Raw genomic sequence first — 21,563 nt, 5'->3', positions numbered from 1 at the left:
TTGTGTTTCGTATTTTTTCTATGTGTAAAAAGGCCGTTTTGGCGAGAAACGTGTTTGTTTGGCGGCGCTGCTGTCGCAGAAAAATCACCAAAGCGTCAAACAAGCCCCCTTGGTATTTTTTGATTGTTTGACGTTTTTGGGGGGGTTGTAGCGTCCCCCCAAAGTCAGGTGTACAAATGTGTGCTAAACAATTAAATTAAGTGATCGTTACCACGTTAAACTTTCGTAATGGCAAGTGTTATTTCCCTCTCGAGTGCATCGTTGAACGCTTCCCCCAAAAACACCGATTCTCCTGTGACTGTTCTAACCCTAAGTTCGGAAATACACCGAGTTCCCGTGAGTTGGGACGGCCACAAAGGTGCCAAAAGGACGTCCAAGGTCTTGGACTCTGATAACACCCCCAATCATTACGAAAAAGTCAAAGAATGGATAGATACGACCAAGTACGATGATCTGGGGCCCCCTAATGAGAATAAAAGCGTTTGTATCCGCTATGATTTCGATAAAAGCGAGAAAATCACAATAAATGTGCCGAAATCATGTTTTACGCGAGTCACTCCCTTGTTTTCTTATATGGAACAGGCCAAAAAAGCGGCTCTGAGTGACGAGAAAAAAAGCCAGGAATGTACAGCAAAAGTCAATGGAAATTTAAACTTTGAAACTCCCCTAAGCCCAGAAAGCCAGAAAAAGGAACTTTGCAGTTACTTACAGCTAATGAAACCTGGCGAAAAGAAACAGAAGAAACTGTTATTCGGAAACAGACGATCGAAGCGAGTCAAGAATTTAGTCCAAAACCACCAAAAAACGTGTTCAGAAAACGACATAAACACCTTCCCCACCCTCAAATCATTCGAAGATTTGAACATTTTTGAGTCGAAGAAGAAAAAAGAAACGCCCAATAAATATTTACCATTGCCCCCAAAGTCAAAATTTAGCGAATTTGTTGATTTTGAGGACTCGGTTCGTAAGATTGTCGAAAGTGTCAAGTTGAGGAGTAAAGTGACAAAGCGCCGAAAATTTAATTGGGGGCTCAAATCGCATCAGTTTAATTTCAAACGAATTAATTCACTACGTAGCAAAGGTCGGCTCAGGTTCATTTCTTTGGATCGGCTCATTTTGCGTAAAAGTCGGAAACGGCGGAAAAAATTTCTCAAGAAAGATTCACCACAAAAAAATGCATGTCCCCACTGTGATTCGGTGGAGAAACAACAACGTTGCGAAATCGTCTCGGTTCATACGAATTCGGATGATGAAAATATCGATTTGAAAAATTTCGTTGACGATATGTTAGAGTTGGATAAAATGAGTGAAGAGCACAGGAAAAGTGTGATCGAGACACGAATCTTGGCTTCCAGTTCGATTACCAACCTTATAAACAAACAAATGGCACAAGAAGCCGATGTCCAGAAGGCCTACAAAATTTTTGCCGACTTGTCCGAAAAGAAAACCACAGAAGAGAAGGAAAATAAAGATCTAGTCACTGATTTTGTTCTCATTGAACATGATTATGCAAAAATTGGCGAATTACCAAGTCAGGTGGAAGAAATTAACGAACTAACTCACGAAGAATCGGTCAAAATTAGCGAACCATCAACTGAAGAAGATCAAGAATCGGCCAAAATTAACGAATTATCAACGGAGGAAGAAGATGAAGAGTCGGTGCAAAACAGTCTTAGCCCTGTCCCTATTCCGGACCTGGAAGTGCTCCCTGTTAACACAGACATTGAGATCAAATCACTGCATCGAAGTCTCACACGGACGAACCGCCGAAAGTTGTTTTTAAATAATTACGGACTTCATAACTGGAATTCCGGCTCACATTCGGATAATCGAAAACTGAACCATTCAATTTCAATAACGAAAGAAGACGGTGCTGTTTTAAGAGGTTTTTACCAAGATTTTAATCTGGTCATTGTCCAGGAGAAGTCGGTTTCGTTTTGGACGCAGAGTGCGTTGGGGAATGTCCTGGGGGCACAAAATATGTGGATCCCCAAAGGACAAATCCAGAGGATTCCCCTGAATAGCACCTATGTACAAAAAGATGCCAATGAAATGGTCATTTCGACTGAGACCAGTGTGGCATACGTTGAATTATGGACCAAAGAACACAAGTCAGATGTGAGGGAAGTACCGGTTGCTGATGTTTTCGCGACGGTTTATTTCTGGCGCTTGCGGCAGAGCGGGTTGGAGAAGAAGGCGTTGCAATTGGAGAATATTAAAGGGTAAGTGAGACACAATTTTATATTATTTTGTTAAAAAAAATTATAGATGCGCTGAGGATGTGCGATATTGCGTCCTGCGGTGTTACCCTCGCATTATCGTTTGTTGGCAATTGGTCCAAGGCAACGAAAAACGTACAAAAATCCATTCTTTCCATTTAGCGGCCGATTTTCAGACCGTTGCCAACATTAGCGAAATACAACCGGTTGAACATTACGTATCGTCGTTACACAACATTGATGGTATGTGGTAAATGATACATAACCCGATATTAATCGTAATTTAAGATTGTGACAGTTTAATCATGGGTTGTGGCGAAAGTAAAATCACTTTGTGGAATATCGAATATGGTTACATCGTTTCCAGTATTGAATTGTCGAATATCAAATCGCCTTTGGCCACACATTGGGTCAAGTGTGATAGGGTAAGGTGTATTATGTTAGTGTTAGTCATTTGTTTGTTGGTAGGGTTTTCTGTTCATGATCCAAGAGTGCGCTGATTATGAGTTGCGTTTGATTGCAATAAATGGGATGAATCATTCGTGGAAAAAGCTCCAGAATTTCGATCCACCAACTGGATTTGAAGGGTACGTTTGCTGAACAAAAATTCAATAAATAATTTTTTTGTAGATTGAAAGGAGTTTGCGTTGAAAATGGCATAGTGATAGCCTACTATTCGCAAGGTATTTTGTGCTGGAATGCACAAAGTGGCGAACCAATAGTCGAGGAAGTACCAAATGAATGTGAATATATTCCTTCTGGGAAACATGTGATATTGCTAATTGACGAAAATGTCATCGTACGGAATTCGTTAAGCCATCTAATAACAGATTTGTAAGAATTTGTTTCCTATTTGTTGTTTTGTTGACTGATATTAGGTACTCTAGAGTGTTATTATTATTATTTATGTGAATATAATTTAGTTGCAATTGTGCAGTTTCCTGTAAAAAGAAATTTGCTATTTTGACGAATAAATATTTTCTATGAAAACAAATCCACTGCTTTTTAATCACTTTATTTACGCCATAGAAAGAAAAGATGCAAAAATACTTGACATGAAAAAAAAAACAAGTTTAATACTTAATAAGATATGCGAAATGCTTAATCTTCAAGCGTGACATTTTTGAATAGATACGACATTGATTCTTTGTTGTGAATTCTCCTGATCGCTTCCGACAACAAAATCGATATATCCACCGTTTTGATTTTATGACATTGCATTTTTTGCAATTCGTGCGGAATCGTATTTGTCACCACAACCTGAAAATCAAAAATTAGCAAAAACACTTAACGCAAAATAACCCACTTCATCAATGGGTGAATCCTCAATTAGCCTCGGCGCATCAGACGATAGTAGGCCATGAGTAGCCAAAACGTAAATTTTGTAAGCCCCACGTTCCTTCAAAACTTCAGCAGCTGTCACAAAGGACTGGACATCATCAATCAAGTCGTCCTAGCAAAGCAATCATTAGCGCCAACTTAATGAACCAAATTTCATTCGTACCACCATGATAGCGATACGGCCCCCTACATCGCCGACCACATTAATTGGGGGCTTTTCTTTAGCGATGTGGACTGGGACCCCCACGCCTGCGTCCATGGTCCTGGACCGGGGGATGGTCGGGGGGGAGTACCTCCCATCCACTTCGTCCGATTCTGCCACTTTTTGCTCCCCATGGATCACTGCAATCCCCAGTCGGAGACGTTCCGCGTAGGAAGTGGCCTTTTTGGCCGTTCCTGGATTGCGGGCCACTATGACGGAGTTGCGGTAGTCTGGAATCTGCAACATTTTTATAATTTAGTTTTTTTTGCTGATGGGTTGGTAAAAAAAAATTGACATGACAAAAAATTATCGTTGCCATAACAACCTAATAAATAAATGTCCCCATGTTATTAAAAAAATTTTGAAATCTTACACTTTCTTGGATATATTGGAGGAGGAAGGGACTAGCGCGTAGGTTGTCGACTGGACAGTCGAAAAAGCCCTGGATCTCCTTCTGGTGGAGGTCCATGGTGATGATATGGGTGAGCCCAGATTTTACCATCATCTGGGCCAGAAGTTTCGAGACAATGCTCCCGCGTTTCCGCATCTTGCATTGTTTGCTGTAGGGGAGGTAGGGAATAACCCCCACAATGGACTTGGCCGAGGAAGTCTTACAAGCATATGCCATGATTAGAAGCTCCATAATATTGTTATTTACGTCTCTGTGTGTGGAAAAATACCATGAATGTAACAGCCATGGGTGGGCCATGATGGTACTCACTTGGTACCCGTTTGAATAATGTAAATATCCTTCCCTCGCACCGAATCACCGATTTCCACCATGGTCTCCCGGTTGGTTTTGTGGTAGACGGCACAGCCCCCGAATTTAACCCCCAAACGTTGCGAAATTAGGTTGACCAATTCTGGGTGTGAATTGCCACCTATCAAGACCACATCAGAGGTTTTGGGTGCCTCCATAATTCGGTTAAAAGTGTGAAATGCCGAACATTAAAAAACAAAGCGATGTTTTTTGCAAAAATCTGCAAAAAAACCACCACACGTGTTTCCAAAATTAAAAACTACAACACGCCGACAAGGACAGAATTTAAATTAGGCGTGTTTATTCACTTTTTGCGAATGTTTATTCTAATTATAAATTTGTTGTTGACACTTCGTAACAGCTGGTAACAGGAGTTGGTAGTATTGATTTCGCGGGAATTGATGCCATTTTTAAGCATTGGTTGCAACAATTCTACGACAAAAATCACAAATACATGTGCCCATAATACGAAATAATGTTGTATTAATTCAACTAATGAAATAAAAATTGTAATTAAAATCATTGAGCGTTTTTTTTTGCGACATTACATAACCTCAATGTTGAAGAGATGGCTAGAAAAGACATCCGGTTGGAATTAGTAAAACTGCCAATAATTGAATTATTATCGGCCGAACAACACGGTAAAATTTTTTCTCAGCGAGGAAAATATTTTGTTGAAGTCCTCGTTTGTGCAACAATCACCGAAGCATCAGGTAGCAAACTCGATACGTTTATAAAATACACAAGTAAGTTTTTTTTCTCAATTAATTTGTGCTTAAAAGATTTCTAGTTGATGATGGTACAAGTTGTATGGACTGTTTTGTCCCACCAGGACTAACTAATGTTACAAAAACTGCAAAGAATAATTCAAATATGACCCAATCTACAGATTCAAATGATACAAAATTTGCATCCAGTCAGCTTGAACACAAGCCTGCTCCGAATTTTCAACTTGGAGATACAGTAAAAGTCCATTTTTGTAGCTGTTTCTTGAAAAAAATCATAAAAATGTTTTAGTTATTTGTCTGGGGAAAGTTGAGAGTTTTTCCCAATGATAATATAAGAAAGTTGTTTGCCACAAAAATCCAGAAATGTTACAAGTTGGAAGAAAGAATTAATTACTGGGAACAAGTTTTGTAATAATTGATAAAATAAATGGTTTTCTTTTGTTATCAATTGTTTTATTAAATGTTGTGGTTAGGCAACCAACATTCCATGAGTTTATTTTTTTTGAATTTCCAGATATAAAAAAAATAATTACACATTAGACAGTACTATACTTGTTAGAAACTTCGTTATTAAACTTACTTTATCCTCGACATAAATTTTCAATAACTCATCCACAAAATGGATGACTTGGCCACTAAAACACAAGGGTGGGAGGAGTTAATACAGTCCTTATAGTTTTAAAATGGCACTTTCACTAATCATTGACACCTGTTTTTGAATTGACTCCGCCCCGTAATTGCGATTTGTTTAAGGGCTAGACTTTCTCTTGCAAGGGATTGGTTGAGAATTTGGGTTTTAAAAAGCATATTTATTGAAAAATAAAACTGTTTTTTTATTCAATTTCTTCTTAATTAATCTGGGAATAAATAAGGAGCAGCTGCGACAATAATTTTTGCGAAATTGTTTCGTGTCGGTAATTACAAGTTCAAAGATAACGAATTTCAAACGTCATAAATTAATTTTTAACCTTGTCTTTGAAATTTATTTCTATACAACAATACATAATAACAATCTATAGTCTGCCAGAAGTTGCCAACATTTTTACCTCCAACAAAAATCTATAACATAATTATTGACTCGTTACTTCTCCAAAAATTATTTTTTTGTGCACACACAAATCAAAAATTTATTAATTATATTTCCGTAGATTGTTATCACAAACATGTTTTCTTTTCATAGAGGGTGTTTACATTTCGAACAGTTTTTATAACGACTTGTGCAGGGTTGTTATTATACGATACTGCGCTGTAATAAGTTTCGTTGGAGAAGGAGCTCATTTAGAAAAATACCTGGGTTTGCACACCAAACTGTGATTTGTGTACTTATTTTTATACCGTGTTATAAATTATAAAAAAAAAACACTTTCGTATTAAGAACAACATAAAAGTTCAAAGCTCCACCGATTCTTAATACAAGACTGTAAACCAGTTAGGATAATCAATCGTCTTTGTGATGGTCCAGACCACATGTGTAGAGGTAAGTAAAAGAAAGGTGAATGCCCACACATGAGTGAAAGAAGCTATGGCTTAGAATATTTGCAATAGTTATAACAATACGGTATTTTTTACTGTTAGGCAAAAATTCTGTACTTTTCCAATGAAATAAATCAAACAGACTCGAAAAAGTGACATTTTACGTATATAGGTATGTAGATAATCCCCCAATATGTCAATGCAAAACTCTTAATCCACTCCTGGATTACGCCGCGTTTCTTTTTTCCTCAATATGTTTGAGAATCACTGTACTATTATCTAATATTCCCGCGACTTGGCCGTAGTCTTGTTTGAGTAGTAGTTTAAGAATTTTATCAAAAAATTCAGTGATTAATTAGCAAATTTTGGCTCGCTTCAATTCCTTTATCAGACATCACACGTGTTATTAACACAGAAATATCATTTTGTCTGTAAATAATAACAAATTAAGACCACAGGTTGAATTAATTAATGGGCAGATTGCATGTAGTGTTAAATAAACAAAGGGTTTATTATTACATATTGTATAATTATGTGGTGTAGCAGTGCCACTATATGACTGGAGAGGCGTGAAAATTATTGCCAATTTTGTGAAACGTAAGTACGATTTTTTGAATTATTTCTCTAAAAAATTAGACTTTTTTTGTTGGACTGTTCCTTTAACTTTCTCGTAAAGGACTTAATAATAGTGCTAAATGTTAAGGACTTTTAACTATAAAAGTTTTTTTATTGCTTGCTTAATTTTACAAATTAATTTAAAAAAAATATAGCTTAACGTCGTATGTATTTTCATAAAGAAAAAAACTGAAACTTGAACGTACTTTCGACAAAATCCTACTTTGAAAAATGTCTACTATGAATCTTAAATCATTATTAAATTTTTGTTTAGACAATTATTAGGTATGCTTTCAGAAAAACAAACCTGTTATTTTTTTAATTGTTCCCAGAAAGAAAAAAAACCAAACTCATATTTTTTTATTACTGAGTCATTTCGCCTATTTAAATGTGTAAATTCCGAAAACTTTCCACAAAGCGATTCTTTATGCACTTATCTAATACTATTTGCAGTGCTATAAAGTTTCACAGTGTTTGATAAGAGAAGTTTCCGCGATTTCAGCTTGACATTTAAATTTAGACTTGGCAGCGTCTCCTCAGCCAGCTGATTCCATCCCAGCCACAAATTCTTTCTGTACCAAATCAATTAAAATTTATCAGCCTATAAACAATTGTTCATTATTGAAGGCCGTCACAATAATGACCGCATGCGGCAAAACGCTAATAAACCACACACAATATTTAAGCAATCTTCAGCCGGCATTCTTTTGGCAACACACGCAAAATCAACACACTTTATTTATTTTAGAATCAGTTGCTGATCTCAGGTATAAAACAATAAAAGTGATAAATCAACAAAAATATTTAGCTAAGTGCGCCCCAATGGAAGCTAATAAAAGACAAGTGGAGATGAAGCTCAACCATGAGTGCGTTTACGTCTTCGAAACGAAAGGAGAGATGGTCCCTTCGAAATTTCGGCGGAAAGTCTGGCAAATCCTACCATCGATCTGTGGTAAGTCCAGTTACCACCACTACCACCATTACTTAAAAAAAATTTTTCTAGCAACACTTATGTGCCTCCCCTTTGGCATAATGTTAGGGTGGCCTTCCCCAACTTATCCCACTTTGGTCCAACCTGGGGCCCCAGTCTGGATCAGTATGGACCAAAGTGCCATGGTGGCAGGCTTCCTCATGATTGGCAATACTGTCTCCACCCCTTTTTCCACAATTGACCGAATTGGAGCAAAATACGGGATCATAATCGGCGCCAGCCTCATCACCATTGGCTGGATCCTGATGTGGCAAGCCCGCGATATTTTCTGGCTCCTGGGGAGCCGCTTCCTGATTGGTGCAGGAAATGGTTTCGGCACCGGTCAAGTCAAACTCTACATCACCGAAATCTGCCAAGACTCTCTCGCCCAAACCATGGCCAAACAAATCAACCTCTATGTTTTCCTAGGAGTGGTTATGGCCTTCTCTTACGGACCGTTTGTCGATTTCCGAAATTTCAGCATCATTAACTCAATCCTCTCAGTTCTGGTCCTTTTCCTTGCCATTTTCTTGCCGTCAACTCCACGCGAATTGGTCAAGAGTGGTAAAATGACCGAGGCGAGGAAATTGATAGCGTTTCTGAGTCCTGATTTGAGCGTTAGCGAGGAAATTGTGAAGATTAAGGAGCGGATCAATGCTCCTGATTGCAGTCTGGGGTTTTGTGACTTAGTTAGGGACAAGAGTTTGAGGAGGAGTTTGGTGGTTTTTGTTGGACTGGTGTTTTTTGGACAGTTTTCGGGAGCTATAGCCACATTGGTTTACTCGCAAATGATTTTTGAGAGGACACATTGTCCGAGGCCCGAAATGTGTGCCTTGGCCTATGCTCTTATTTTCCTAGTGGCGAATTTTTACGGGACTTTTTGTGTCCCGAGTCATAACAAAAAGTACGTTCTCTTGTTCTCCTCAATTGGAGTGTCAGTATTACTAGTGTTAAATATTGTAGTGTTAGTTGAGGAACTAAACGTCCAGTTTTGGCAATTCACCTCTTTGGTGGGCCTGCTATTGTACATTCTAGTCTATACTGTGGGATTAGGAACCGTTCCTGTCCTCCTGATCCCTGAATTGTTCCCCAAGGAAGCAAACAAAGTCGTAGTCCAATTTTTCGTCATGTCTAACTCAATGCTAGCTTTGACCATAACTAAAATCTTCCAGGTTTTATTCACCAATATGGGGCTGGTCACCCCTTTGTGCTTATTTCTGACAGCTAGCACCTTCTCTATCATCTTTGTGATAATTTTTGTGCCCAATAAAAGTAACAATAAATCGAATAACACGTGATTTCGTTTATTTCTTCTTACATCATTACAATTGACTTAATTGATTCACTACTTATTCTAAGTTTGTATCCTCACGAAGTAGTCTCCGCAATTTTTCCTTCATCTCTTTGGACTTTTCAAAGTTCCGTTGACGTCGAGCTAGTCGTTCTTCTTTCAGACATTTGGTCATTTGATGGTCGAGGGAATTGCAATAACCGACGAATTTCCGATAGGGATGATCATTGTGGCATTCTTGCAACAATCGGATGAGTTCATTGCACTTTTCTGAGTGCAAATGTGTCGACAGGTCTGTGTGCATTTTACTAAGAATGACAATCGAGTGGGCTTGTGTCAAAACTACACCAGACATCTAGCGCACAATACACAAACTACGATCAAGTAGAAAACTTTAAATAGAGGGAGCCACACAACAGATTTGAATTTTTTGAAGCAAAAATAACTCATCGATTTTGTAAATTTGCGTGCGTTTTGGGCTGTTTAAATTGCCAAACATAAGTTAAATGTCTGATAGTCGTTTCAATGAAACGTTTATTCGAGTTTAACATGCAATAGATGACTTGTACACAATAAGAACTTAATTAAAGACTATAAGTGCACGTGTCTTTTATTTATAATGGAAGTGAACGTTAATGGGATACTAAATTGATGATATTGGTGGTTCGTGGTCTCAATTTAATTTGCAGATTGAGTATAATGGAGTTTTGCAAAAAGAGGAGCAAATTTCGATTGAATCATTCTTAAAAAAATATTAAAATAAATGAGCTTAATTTATATTGCATTGTCAACAGAAAAAACTACTTGTATATTTGCTTAAATGGTTTAAATTCAACAAGAAGGTGGTTTTTATTTTTTTGGTGGGTTTTGCTGTTAAAAGATGTAATACTTTTCTATTCAAAAATCACTGCGTAAATGCGTGTCTTTGTAATGACTTGTAATAAAAATACCGATTAATTCTGACCCCACAGATAGGCAAAGATCGCACCAGCTTGGTTTTATTAATTTTTTGCATTGTATTGAGCCTAAAATTAAACTGTTTCCAATGATTCGAAAATAAATTGTTGGTTTAAGTCGGACATTAACGCACCGAAATAGATTTTAATTGCATTTTATAGTGACTGTCTGTTTAATTTAGTTCCAAAATTCTTGATTCTCGATAATTTTTTTTGCCAAATCACCTCTCAAGTCTATAATTTTTCATTCATGCCTTATTTAGTATGATTCATGTGACGAGTGCGATAATCAAAATCTCTTATCAACCTCTTAACCTTTCGTTAATTTATTGCATCAGACAGATCCAAGCAACGATAATGGGAATTAAAACAGATACAGTATGTATTGAGGAGCAGATAATCGAAAGTCAACAATACACAACAGTGGCAATAAAATTATTTGGACAAACAAATCATTTTTAGCACTTTCAAAAATAAATTTCGTGTGCAAATAAAGGAGAGCATCATGTGTCTACTCACATGACCCAAACAAACAGATAACGCGTGCTATTTTCCATATTTTCCATTAAAATCATTTTTTCCGATGACTCTTAATGAAGACATTAATTAAAAATCAAGGCCTCTCACCGGAAACTAATCAAGATGCAACAACTTTATTAACTTGTAGCAACAAATTTGGTGTCACATCAGAAATAAAAAAGCCTTGTAATGTTTTTTGAAGCGTTGTACTTCTAGGTAAGCTTGACGTAAGAAATAAAGTATCAATGATTTCACAATATTATTACATTGCGGTTGATGATGATGATGTACAGGGTGATTGCAAGAAAACTGACTCGTTTGTAAATTGTGTGTGTTTGTGGGTTTTGGTGTAATAGAGACTGGTAAGGTATTCATTACGTGTTCCTATTGATTAGATCTAATTCAGAATGTAGCGGCAGCACGTTGCACATCTTTTGTTGTAGATTGTGGGGAAGGCGTTCGCACGATATTATAAATTTAGTTTGAGACAAGACACACGAAAACAACGACGCTTGTGGTGCGCCCGAATCCTAAACGGAATTAATTGTGAGTTGCTACAATTAATACTTAATTAAAAAAATATCGCTCGAATTAATTCACTCATTCATTTTGATTAGGAATTAAGTAACCAACTTAAGAGCTTTAGGCTATCAAATTAATTGGAATAACAATCGGCCATAATGATTATTAATTTAAAACGGTTTAGTTGTTTGATTTCATTTACAAATAAAAGACGAAATAATTGTGTTTGATTTTTAAAACGCAAAATTTTTGGGTTTTACATTAATATTTGAGCCCATTTTTCATAAAAAATTCAATAATTACGCTCTATTCAAACAGTGCTTAAAATTATTTTGTTTCTTCTGGTAGGGCACTGTTTCAACAAAGCTCATGCTTTTTTTTAAATAATGGTCAATATATTTGTGCAAGTATTTGCGCGTGCTAAAGATTGAAAGATAAGAATTCATTGGGTAAGTGGCTACTTCTATTTATACGTCCGAAAAAAATCAAAAAGCTACATTGTATTTTTTTATTCAATATTTGAATTATTTGCAGTTTACATTGACAAAAATTCTAATGAGTCAAATAAAAAAATAATAAAAAACGACTTCAGGGCAATTCGTAAGTTGTTCATTAATTATTAGATAGTCGAAGACAGAGAAACATTATTATTTATTTAATAAAGAATTAAAAAAAAAACTGATAATGTAATCTTAATGAAAGCAAAAAATACAATATTTTAAAACTCGTGAAAAGCTGGTGTAATTCAGAAAATGAGCCGCTGAATTCACTTGGAACAAAACGTTTTGCTCCACGACTTTTAGTTTTTAAGATTCGAGTTTGAGTGTTAACAAATTTATTTTTTTTAATTTTCTCAATTACGCCTAAACTATTTGAAAAAGTGAAACTATAAGAAAAAATTCTCCACTATAGGAAATACTTAATTATCTAATTTTTAGCAAAAAACTTTAAGATTCTAGATCTCGTTAAAAGTTCGTACAATACAGAAAATGAGCCGCTGAATTCAATGGAACAAATCGCATTGCTCTACGACTTTTAGTTTTTGAGTTATGAATTTTTTTGTTGAATTAAATTTTCCACTATAAAATGGCTACCTTAATTTTAAGCAAATTGTTCTCAATTACGGCTAAACTATTTGAAAAAGTGAAACTACATTAATTCTTACCCATGCGAAATGGATCGACTGGCATCAAGAAAATCGACAAATTCCAAATGGTTTTTTGGGTATAATTTTTTTTAAATTTTACCTATTTTTTCTATTGTTAGCAATTTTTTCGAAAACTATTAATCGGAAAACAATAATCTTTTTTGAAAAAAATAGCTTTCCAACGATAATACACTTCATGGGGTTATCTCTAATATTTCCGGAGCTATTGTTCGATAAATGTTCCTGCTACCGGAAATCGACCAAATCGCGACAAAAATTACATAAATCAAAAATTAAAAAAATCAATGTTGTTAACTTTTTTTTGCACATTTAACATTTTCAGAGGGTTGTAAACGCATGAAAGAGTCCATAAAACATTGGTAGAATGAGTTTTAATTTTTTTTGTAGAATTTATTATGAACTTTTTTGTTGAAAATTGTACAATTATTGACTAATTTAGAGCACCCTAAATTTAAGAACGGATAAGGTGCCGGTAATTTATAAGAAAAGGTCCGACAGAGCGAACTTGTACGTAAATGCAACGTTAAAATAACATTCCCAAACGTAATTTGAATGTTGCTAATTTATTTAAAAATAATGGTTTTAAAAAAACAACTTAGCTGCGACTAAAACGTCGTGCAATTAGCGAGTCCGTCCCTATAGTACTATAGAAAGGCCCCTAATTCTTCAATAAGATCAAGGCCAATCTGCTCATATAAATTCACAAAGCCGAAATAAACTTGAATAGAGAGGTCGGTGTAAGTGTCGTAAAAAAGGATGTCCACTCTATTCGAGATCTCGATTAAGATGTAAGCGGTGCTTTAGTTTTCAAGCTTGAAAACATTTTCCTTTTTGCAGTGTAGCAATCATGGGTATCATAACGAGCACATTAAGCTATTACATGACCAAGACGAACGATCCCGACCCAATTACAGGACTCACATCGAGAGATAGATATGTCATACAAACGTCTTGGGCTCCGGTCAAGAAGGATTTGACCGGAAATGGAGTCGCTCTGCTTCTATTGTAAGTCTCAGTTTTTGGAAATTTTTGGCCATAATTCGCATTTCAGGTACTTTGAAAAATTCCCAGCTACGAAAAATTATTTCGTCTTTAAAGACGTACCGAATGAGAAATTGAAAACTGATAAGAAATTTCACGCACATTGTAACAGTGTGATGGTCACTTTGGATTCGCTTATTGCCAATTTGAACGACGGCGAACTTATTGTAAGTCTTTTAGAAAAACTCGGGAAAAATCATAAACGGCACGGGATTAAAGATGACGCATATGACGTAAGTTACTGTTTTTAAATGCGAAAAAAACAATTAAATTAAACTTGTAGCAATTGAAAGAAACCGTCATTGAACTTTTTAGTTCTTTCATGACGAAAGAAGAGCTTGAAACTTGGGATAAGTTACTAAAAGTGGCATTTAGCGTCATAATAAAATATCTGTAATACCCATTTTACATTATTTGACCGATCGCAATAATTTTATTAGATTACTTAAACATTATTTTTGAATTTGCTTCGTCTTCTGACTGGAACTGTTACTATAGGCAATCAGTTATACAAAACTGTATTACGATACACATACTGACAATATTATTTTATAATCGTTTGAATGTTATCTATCAATATAAATTCTAATTAAACAATTTGATACACTTTTGTTTTTAATTTTTGGGTTTGTTATTTTGATAAGTAGTATTAGCACTATCTGAAAATAATTTTTGATTTTGTGACACTTTATTATTGCAAAAATATTTTTGAATAAATAATAACGTTTAGTATTTTTGTTATGCTATAAAATTGTAAATAAGGGAAAGTCTTACTTTGATTGAAAGCGTAAAATCATTATTGATTGTTGTTATCAAATCATTGCCCAATTTATCAACAAATAAGATAATCAAAGTGCAACAACAACAGATAATAAAAAAGCACTAACGAGCCAATGTGAAATTTATTGCATTCCATATTGAAAGATGTCTCAAAATAGAAAAATTACATAATGCAATACTCATTGTTTACGTTCATTACGCAATATTACAACTAAATTGGCAAAATTAATTTAAATAAATACGGCAAATCTTGAGTGATTTTAAGATATGATTTCAACTCACGTATAAATACCTCACTGATTAGGTCTAGTTCAGACTGCAAGTAGTGAGAACACGTTCAACATCCTTTAGTTGGCGCTAATTTGATTGAAGTCGTCGTTGAATTACAACACGTTCTGTTAATTAAGCATAATTTGGATTAAGGCATAATTAGACCAGTAAGTTTCTTATTTTTGTTTTTTATTTAACACCAATTAAAAATTAATTAAGAAATTGTAAACTCAAGGCCTTGGACAATTGTAATACTGGTAAAAATTAATAAATACAATTATAATTTTTTTACTCTTTGAGGCTAAAGCGGAAGCTTGATTTTTCCCAGTCATTGATACAAGGAGGATGTGGTGCCACCTAATTATGCAACGCCTTCCCACTAATGCCTGTGCAAATATTTGCAAATTAACAAAAGTCAATATTGTGGCATTGGCTATTAATTAATAATTTCACTTATCGCACTTTTGTCGTAAAAATGATTTATTATTACGTCCCACCTTTGTTTATACTTTAGAAATGGGTCAATTAATCAGTTTGTATAAATACTATACCACACGAACCGATGATCCTGACCCTCTCACCACCCTCACATCCAGAGAAGTTTTTCTCGTTCAGTCCTCGTGGGATCCTATTAAAAAAGATTTGACGGGCTATGGAGTGCAACTTCTCCTCTTGTAAGTTTATCGTCATTCGTCCATTGCTTGTAGGAATAATTTCAAGTTTCAGTCTTTTTAAAAAATATCCGGAGGAGCAACAAAATTTCCCGTTTCGGGATATGCCGTTTGAAGAGCTCGGAGCTAGTAAAAAATTCCACGCTCATTGTAGTAACGTAATGTACGCCGTTGATTCGATTATTGATAGTTTGAAAGATGGTGAATTGTTGGTCAACATTTTGGAGAAAATCGGGAGGAATCATCACAGAAACACAGTCAAACCCATTTCATTTTGGGTGAGTATTTGTATTACAATGTGATAACAACTAATAAAAAGTTATAGCATGTCAAGGAGACTATGCTCGAATTTTTCAAAAAAATGATGAATGACGAGACGCTGAAAGCTTGGGATAAGGCACTGCAAGTTGCATTTGGCGTAGTCGCCAAAGAATTGGACAAGAAGAATTGAAATTTTATTTAAATTTACTTTTAAGACAATTTTTTAATTTTTTGAATTGATTATTTCCACCGTCCTACACATGTCATTCACGTCCAATTGCACCATAATATGTAAAATGAGCTGGAACAAACAGTTTTGCTCTACGACATTTAGTATTCTTAAGATTCCTTCATGAAATAAATAGCTACTCTAATTTTTTAACTTCATAAATTTTTCAATTACGGCTAAGCTATTCGAAAAAGTTAAACTATTTTAATCCTTACCCAGCAAAAACTGCGACAAAAATTGAAAAAATGAAACATCAAAAAATTGAACATATGGACTTTTTGTGGACTTTTAACAACTTTAGTGAGTTGTTAAGACATATAGAAGTCCATAAAAATTTGCTGGAGTGAGTTTAAAAAAAATTTTTTTTTCATCTCTTTGAAGGTAAGTAGTGTAGTACTCAGGAAATTTGAGCAAAAAAAATGAAAATTTTAAATTGCGTGAAAAATTAGTATAATAAAGAAAAAAAGCCGCTGAATCCAATAGAACAAACCGCACTGCTCTACGACTTTTAGTTTTCGAGTTATGAATTTTTTTAATGAATAAAATTTTTCACTATGACAAATGGCTACCCTAAATTTAGGCAAAAATTTTTAAATTTTTAATTCTTGTGAAAAATCGATATAATATGTAAAATGAGCCGTAGAATTCAACCGAACAAACCGCAATGCTCTACGACTTTTAGTTTTTTTTTTATGAATTTTTTTAGTGAAAAACTTTGATCGCCTCTGTAGCCGGAACCGTTGCCCGGAGCGGCTCCGGGTTTGGTCGAAAAAATAGACAAAATTAAGCGCTATCAGATGGTTTTTTGTTCGTTGCTCTAAGTCTTACAGTTTCCGAGAAAAACGCAAAAAAAGGTTTCCATTTTCACTTTTTTTCAATTTTCAATCGCCAATTACGGCGAAACTATTAAAGATATCGAGAAACGGAAAAATGGAGGATAACCGGAATAAAAAACTCTACAAAATGGCATAGGACTTAAGGCGATATCTCGCAAAAAAATTTTCAATTTTCAAACGCCGATTACGGCCAAACTAAAAGAGCTAGAAGAAAACGGTTTGTTCGATCGTAAAGAGCACATCAAAATCTATAAGATAGAATAGGTTTCATTTGATTTTGAGACACTTTAAAAATTGACCGATTTTAAGGGGGGGGTGTTAACTTTTTTTTAATTTTTTTTATTTTCTCATTTTTGGCTAAACTATTCGAAAAAGTGGAACTATTTTGATCCATTCCTATGCAAAATGATCCGGGGAATCGATTGGCATCGAGAAAATTGCCAAATTCCCAATAGTTTTTTAGTTATGAATTTTTTAAAATTTTACCAATTTTTGCATTTGTCTCCAATTTGCTCGAAAACTATTAGTCGGAGAACAATAATTTTTTTTGAAAAAGATAGATAATTTAAAGAGCTTTCCAACGATAATACACTTCATGGGGTTACCTCTAATAGTTCCGGAGCTATTGCTCGAGAAATGTTCCGGGTACCCGAAATCGACCAAAATCGCGACAAAAATTGAAAAAATCAAACATCAAAAAATTGAACATATGGACTTTTTGTGGACTTTTAACAACTTTAGTGAGTTGTTAAGACATATAGAAGTCCATAAAAATTTGCTGGAGTGAGTTTAAAAAAAATTTTTTTTTCATCTCTTTCAAGGTAAGTAGTGTAGTATTCAGGAAATTTGAGCAAAAAAAATGAAAATTTTAAATTGCGTGAAAAATTAGTATAATAAAGAAAAAAAGCCGCTGAATCCAATAGAACAAACCGCACTGCTCTACGACTTTTAGTTTTCGAGTTATGAATTTTTTTAATGAATAAAAATTTTCACAATGACAAATGGCTACCCTAAATTTAGGCAAAAATTTTTAAATTTTTAATTCTTGTGAAAAATCGATATAATATGTAAAATGAGCCGTAGAATTCAACCGAACAAACCGCAATGCTCTACGACTTTTAGTTTTTTTTTTATGAATTTTTTTAGTGAAAAACTTTGATCGCCTCTGTAGCCGGAACCGTTGCCCGGAGCGGCTCCGGGTTTGGTCGAAAAAATAGACAAAATTAAGCGCTATCAGATGGTTTTTTGTTCGTTGCTCTAAGTCTTACAGTTTCCGAGAAAAACGCAAAAAAAGGTTTCCATTTTCACTTTTTTTCAATTTTCAATCGCCAATTACGGCGAAACTATTAAAGATATCGAGAAACGGAAAAATGGAGGATAACCGGAATAAAAAACTCTACAAAATGGCATAGGACTTAAGGCGATATCTCGCAAAAAAATTTTCAATTTTCAAACGCCGATTACGGCCAAACTAAAAGAGCTAGAAGAAAACGGTTTGTTCGATCGTAAAGAGCACATCAAAATCTATAAAATGGAATAGGTTTCATTTGATTTTGAGACACTTTAAAAATTGAGCAATTTTAAGGGGGGGGTGTTAACTTTTTTTTAATTTTTTTTATTTTCTCATTTACGGCTAAACTATTGTAAAAAGTGGAACTGTTTTGATCCATACCTATGCAAAATGATCCGGGGAATCGATTGGCATCGAGAAAATTGCCAAATTCCCAATAGTTTTTTAGTTATGAATTTTTTAAAATTTTACCAATTTTTGCATTTAGCAGCAATTTGCTCGAAAACTATAAGTCGGAGAACAATAATCTTTTTTGAAAAAAATAGAAAATTTAAAGAGCTTTTCAACGATAATACACTTCATGGGGTTACCTCTAATAGTTCCGGAGCTATTGCTCGAGAAATGTTCCGGGTACCCGAAATCGACCAAAATCGCGACAAAAATTGAAAAAATCAAACATCAAAAAATTGAACATATGGACTTTTTGTGGACTTTTAACAACTTTAGTGAGTTGTTAAGACATATAGAAGTCCATAAAAATTTGCTGGAGTGAGTTTAAAAAAAATTTTTTTTTCATCTCTTTCAAGGTAAGTAGTGTAGTATTCAGGAAATTTGAGCAAAAAAAATGAAAATTTTAAATTGCGTGAAAAATTAGTATAATAAAGAAAAAAAGCCGCTGAATCCAATAGAACAAACCGCACTGCTCTACGACTTTTAGTTTTCGAGTTATGAATTTTTTTAATGAATAAAAATTTTCACAATGACAAATGGCTACCCTAAATTTAGGCAAAAATTTTTAAATTTTTAATTCTTGTGAAAAATCGATATAATATGTAAAATGAGCCGTAGAATTCAACCGAACAAACCGCAATGCTCTACGACTTTTAGTTTTTTTTTTATGAATTTTTTTAGTGAAAAACTTTGATCGCCTCTGTAGCCGGAACCGTTGCCCGGAGCGGCTCCGGGTTTGGTCGAAAAAATAGACAAAATTAAGCGCTATCAGATGGTTTTTTGTTCGTTGCTCTAAGTCTTACAGTTTCCGAGAAAAACGCAAAAAAAGGTTTCCATTTTCACTTTTTTTCAATTTTCAATCGCCAATTACGGCGAAACTATTAAAGATATCGAGAAACGGAAAAATGGAGGATAACCGGAATAAAAAACTCTACAAAATGGCATAGGACTTAAGGCGATATCTCGCAAAAAAATTTTCAATTTTCAAACGCCGATTACGGCCAAACTAAAAGAGCTAGAAGAAAACGGTTTGTTCGATCGTAAAGAGCACATCAAAATCTATAAGATAGAATAGGTTTCATTTGATTTTGAGACACTTTAAAAATTGACCAATTTTAAGGGGGGGGTGTTAACTTTTTTTTAATTTTTTTTATTTTCTCATTTACGGCTAAACTATTGTAAAAAGTGGAACTGTTTTGATCCATACCTATGCAAAATGATCCGGGGAATCGATTGGCATCGAGAAAATTGCCAAATTCCCAATAGTTTTTTAGTTATGAATTTTTTAAAATTTTACCAATTTTTGCATTTAGCAGCAATTTGCTCGAAAACTATTAGTCGGAGAACAATAATCTTTTTTGAAAAAAATAGATAATTTAAATAGCTTTCCAACGATAATACACTTCATGGGGTTATCTCTAATAGTTCCGGAGCTATTGCTCGAGAAATGTTCCGGGTACCCGAAATCGACCAAAATCGCGACAAAAATTGAAAAAATCAAACATCAAAAAATTGAACATATGGACTTCTTGTGGACTTTTAACAACTTTAGTGAGTTGTTAAGACATATAGAAGTCCATAAAAATTTGCTGGAGTGAGTTTAAAAAAAATTTTTTTTTCATCTCTTTGAAGGTAAGTAGTGTAGTACTCAGGAAATTTGAGCAAAAAAAATGAAAATTTTAAATTGCGTGAAAAATTAGTATAATAAAGAAAAAAAGCCGCTGAATCCAATAGAACAAACCGCACTGCTCTACGACTTTTAATTTTCGAGTTATGAATTTTTTTAATGAATAAAATTTTTCACTATGACAAATGGCTACCCTAAATTTAGGCAAAAATTTTTAAATTTTTAATTCTTGTAAAAAATCGATATAATATGTAAAATGAGCCGTAGAATTCAACCGAACAAACCGCAATGCTCTACGACTTTTAGTTTTTTTTTTATGAATTTTTTTAGTGAAAAACTTTGATCGCCTCTGTAGCCGGAACCGTTGCCCGGAGCGGCTCCGGGTTTAGTCGAAAAAATAGACAAAATTAAGCGCTATCAGATGGTTTTTTGTTCGTTGCTCTAAGTCTTACAGTTTCCGAGAAAAACGCAAAAAAAGGTTTCCATTTTCACTTTTTTTCAATTTTCAATCGCCAATTACGGCGAAACTATTAAAGATATCGAGAAACGGAAAAATGGAGGATAACCGGAATAAAAAACTCTACAAAATGGCATAGGACTTAAGGCGATATCTCGCAAAAAAATTTTCAATTTTCAAACGCCGATTACGGCCAAACTAAAAGAGCTAGAAGAAAACGGTTTGTTCGATCGTAAAGAGCACATCAAAATCTATAAGATAGAATAGGTTTCATTTGATTTTGAGACACTTTAAAAATTGACCAATTTTAAGGGGGGGGTGTTAACTTTTTTTTAATTTTTTTTATTTTCTCATTTACGGCTAAACTATTGTAAAAAGTGGAACTGTTTTGATCCATACCTATGCAAAATGATCCGGGAAATCGATTGGCATCGAGAAAATTGCCAAATTCCCAATAGTTTCTTAGTTATAAATTTTTTAAAATTTTACCAATTTTTGCATTTAGCAGCAATTTGCTCGAAAACTATTAGTCGGAGAACAATAATCTTTTTTGAAAAAAATAGATAATTTAAAGAGCTTTCCAACGATAATACACTTCATGGGGTTATCTCTAATAGTTCCGGAGCTATTGCTCGAGAAATGTTCCGGGTACCCGAAATCGACCAAAATCGCGACAAAAATTGAAAAAATCAAACATCAAAAAATTGAACATATGGACTTTTTGTGGACTTTTAACAACTTTAGTGAGTTGTTAAGACATATAGAAGTCCATAAAAATTTGCTGGAGTGAGTTTAAAAAAATTTTTTTTTCATCTCTTTGAAGGTAAGTAGTGTAGTACTCAGGAAATTTGAGCAAAAAAAATGAAAATTTTAAATTGCGTGAAAA

The 21,563-nt window shown here is 34.5% G+C and overlaps 5 protein-coding genes and 1 non-coding gene across 16 annotated transcripts; 5 read left to right on the top strand and 1 right to left on the bottom strand.

Annotated features, from left to right (window-relative positions):
- The first annotated feature begins 56 nt into the window (after positions 1 to 56).
- On the top strand, positions 57 to 3,213 carry LOC103314146 (hypothetical protein). The gene is made up of 5 exons (XM_008199252.3): positions 57 to 2,222; positions 2,269 to 2,462; positions 2,508 to 2,644; positions 2,688 to 2,806; positions 2,850 to 3,213. Exons 1-5 carry the CDS (start codon positions 229 to 231, stop codon positions 3,055 to 3,057), a joined length of 2,652 nt encoding a protein of 883 aa, XP_008197474.1. The 5' UTR covers positions 57 to 228; the 3' UTR covers positions 3,058 to 3,213.
- Positions 3,214 to 3,218: 5 nt separating this feature from the next.
- On the bottom strand, positions 3,219 to 4,866 carry LOC663537 (uncharacterized protein). Its single transcript, XM_969577.5, has 5 exons — positions 4,484 to 4,866; positions 4,136 to 4,424; positions 3,724 to 3,999; positions 3,526 to 3,672; positions 3,219 to 3,479 (listed from the first exon to the last, which is right to left on the bottom strand). The coding sequence occupies exons 1-5, from the start codon at positions 4,678 to 4,680 to the stop codon at positions 3,321 to 3,323; spliced, it is 1,068 nt and encodes a 355-aa protein (XP_974670.1). The 5' UTR covers positions 4,681 to 4,866; the 3' UTR covers positions 3,219 to 3,320.
- Positions 4,867 to 4,914: 48 nt separating this feature from the next.
- Positions 4,915 to 5,694, top strand: LOC103314147 (uncharacterized). Of its 2 annotated transcripts, XR_010334515.1 has the most exons (4): positions 4,915 to 5,031; positions 5,089 to 5,268; positions 5,313 to 5,485; positions 5,540 to 5,694. It is a non-coding gene; the product is annotated as an uncharacterized LOC103314147 (transcript). The 2 variants fall into 2 exon arrangements; XR_010334514.1 differs by lacking the exon at positions 4,915 to 5,031 and having other exon boundaries at positions 5,065 to 5,268.
- A 1,008-nt stretch (positions 5,695 to 6,702) lies between these two features.
- Positions 6,703 to 13,652, top strand: LOC663554 (facilitated trehalose transporter Tret1). 10 transcript variants are annotated; one of them, XM_015983046.2, is made up of 6 exons: positions 6,703 to 6,727; positions 8,087 to 8,290; positions 8,342 to 11,233; positions 11,291 to 11,436; positions 11,488 to 11,620; positions 13,602 to 13,652. In XM_015983046.2, exons 1-3 carry the CDS (start codon positions 6,718 to 6,720, stop codon positions 9,604 to 9,606), a joined length of 1,479 nt encoding a protein of 492 aa, XP_015838532.1. In that variant the 5' UTR covers positions 6,703 to 6,717; the 3' UTR covers positions 9,607 to 11,233; positions 11,291 to 11,436; positions 11,488 to 11,620; positions 13,602 to 13,652. The 10 variants fall into 10 exon arrangements, with proteins under 10 accessions (XP_015838532.1, XP_015838533.1, XP_064213275.1 ...); XM_015983047.2 differs by lacking the exon at positions 6,703 to 6,727 and adding an exon at positions 7,026 to 7,320; XM_064357205.1 differs by lacking the exon at positions 6,703 to 6,727 and adding an exon at positions 11,277 to 11,290 and having other exon boundaries at positions 7,908 to 8,290; positions 11,368 to 11,436.
- Positions 13,521 to 14,202, top strand: LOC663571 (globin). The gene is made up of 4 exons (XM_015982962.2): positions 13,521 to 13,552; positions 13,602 to 13,769; positions 13,816 to 14,038; positions 14,089 to 14,202. The coding sequence occupies exons 1-4, from the start codon at positions 13,521 to 13,523 to the stop codon at positions 14,200 to 14,202; spliced, it is 537 nt and encodes a 178-aa protein (XP_015838448.2).
- LOC135266459 (globin-like) lies at positions 14,198 to 16,169 on the top strand. Its single transcript, XM_064357213.1, has 4 exons — positions 14,198 to 15,022; positions 15,370 to 15,529; positions 15,582 to 15,804; positions 15,852 to 16,169. Exons 2-4 carry the CDS (start codon positions 15,372 to 15,374, stop codon positions 15,975 to 15,977), a joined length of 507 nt encoding a protein of 168 aa, XP_064213283.1. The 5' UTR covers positions 14,198 to 15,022; positions 15,370 to 15,371; the 3' UTR covers positions 15,978 to 16,169.
- Positions 16,170 to 21,563: the final 5,394 nt, after the last annotated feature.

The sequence above is a fragment of the Tribolium castaneum genome, chromosome 6 (genome assembly GCF_031307605.1).
Source record: "Tribolium castaneum strain GA2 chromosome 6, icTriCast1.1, whole genome shotgun sequence".
Taxonomy (NCBI): domain Eukaryota; kingdom Metazoa; phylum Arthropoda; class Insecta; order Coleoptera; family Tenebrionidae; genus Tribolium; species Tribolium castaneum.
Note: the sequence above shows the minus strand (reverse complement) of the source record. Positions and strands in the feature narration are given on the sequence as shown.

Bases quoted from the DNA above. Each gene is read 5' to 3' on its own strand.
- LOC103314146 (XM_008199252.3), top strand. From the start codon at position 229: ATGGCAAGTGTTATTTCCCTCTCGAGTGCATCGTTGAACGCTTCCCCC. The intron at 2,463-2,507 runs GTATGTGGTAAA...TCGTAATTTAAG, and splicing joins GTCGTTACACAACATTGATG to ATTGTGACAGTTTAATCATG. The intron at 2,807-2,849 runs GTACGTTTGCTG...ATTTTTTTGTAG, and splicing joins CCACCAACTGGATTTGAAGG to ATTGAAAGGAGTTTGCGTTG.
- LOC663537 (XM_969577.5), bottom strand. From the start codon at position 4,680: ATGGAGGCACCCAAAACCTCTGATGTGGTCTTGATAGGTGGCAATTCA. The intron at 4,425-4,483 runs GTGAGTACCATC...TTCCACACACAG, and splicing joins ATTATTCAAACGGGTACCAA to AGACGTAAATAACAATATTA. The intron at 3,673-3,723 runs GTACGAATGAAA...TTGCTTTGCTAG, and splicing joins GCCGTATCGCTATCATGGTG to GACGACTTGATTGATGATGT.
- LOC663554 (XM_064357203.1), top strand. From the start codon at position 7,978: ATGACCGCATGCGGCAAAACGCTAATAAACCACACACAATATTTAAGC. The intron at 8,291-8,341 runs GTAAGTCCAGTT...AAATTTTTCTAG, and splicing joins AATCCTACCATCGATCTGTG to CAACACTTATGTGCCTCCCC.
- LOC663571 (XM_015982962.2), top strand. From the start codon at position 13,521: ATGTCCACTCTATTCGAGATCTCGATTAAGAT. The intron at 13,770-13,815 runs GTAAGTCTCAGT...TTCGCATTTCAG, and splicing joins GGAGTCGCTCTGCTTCTATT to GTACTTTGAAAAATTCCCAG. The intron at 14,039-14,088 runs GTAAGTTACTGT...TTAAACTTGTAG, and splicing joins TTAAAGATGACGCATATGAC to CAATTGAAAGAAACCGTCAT.
- LOC135266459 (XM_064357213.1), top strand. From the start codon at position 15,372: ATGGGTCAATTAATCAGTTTGTATAAATACTATACCACACGAACCGAT. The intron at 15,530-15,581 runs GTAAGTTTATCG...TTCAAGTTTCAG, and splicing joins GGAGTGCAACTTCTCCTCTT to TCTTTTTAAAAAATATCCGG. The intron at 15,805-15,851 runs GTGAGTATTTGT...AAAAAGTTATAG, and splicing joins TCAAACCCATTTCATTTTGG to CATGTCAAGGAGACTATGCT.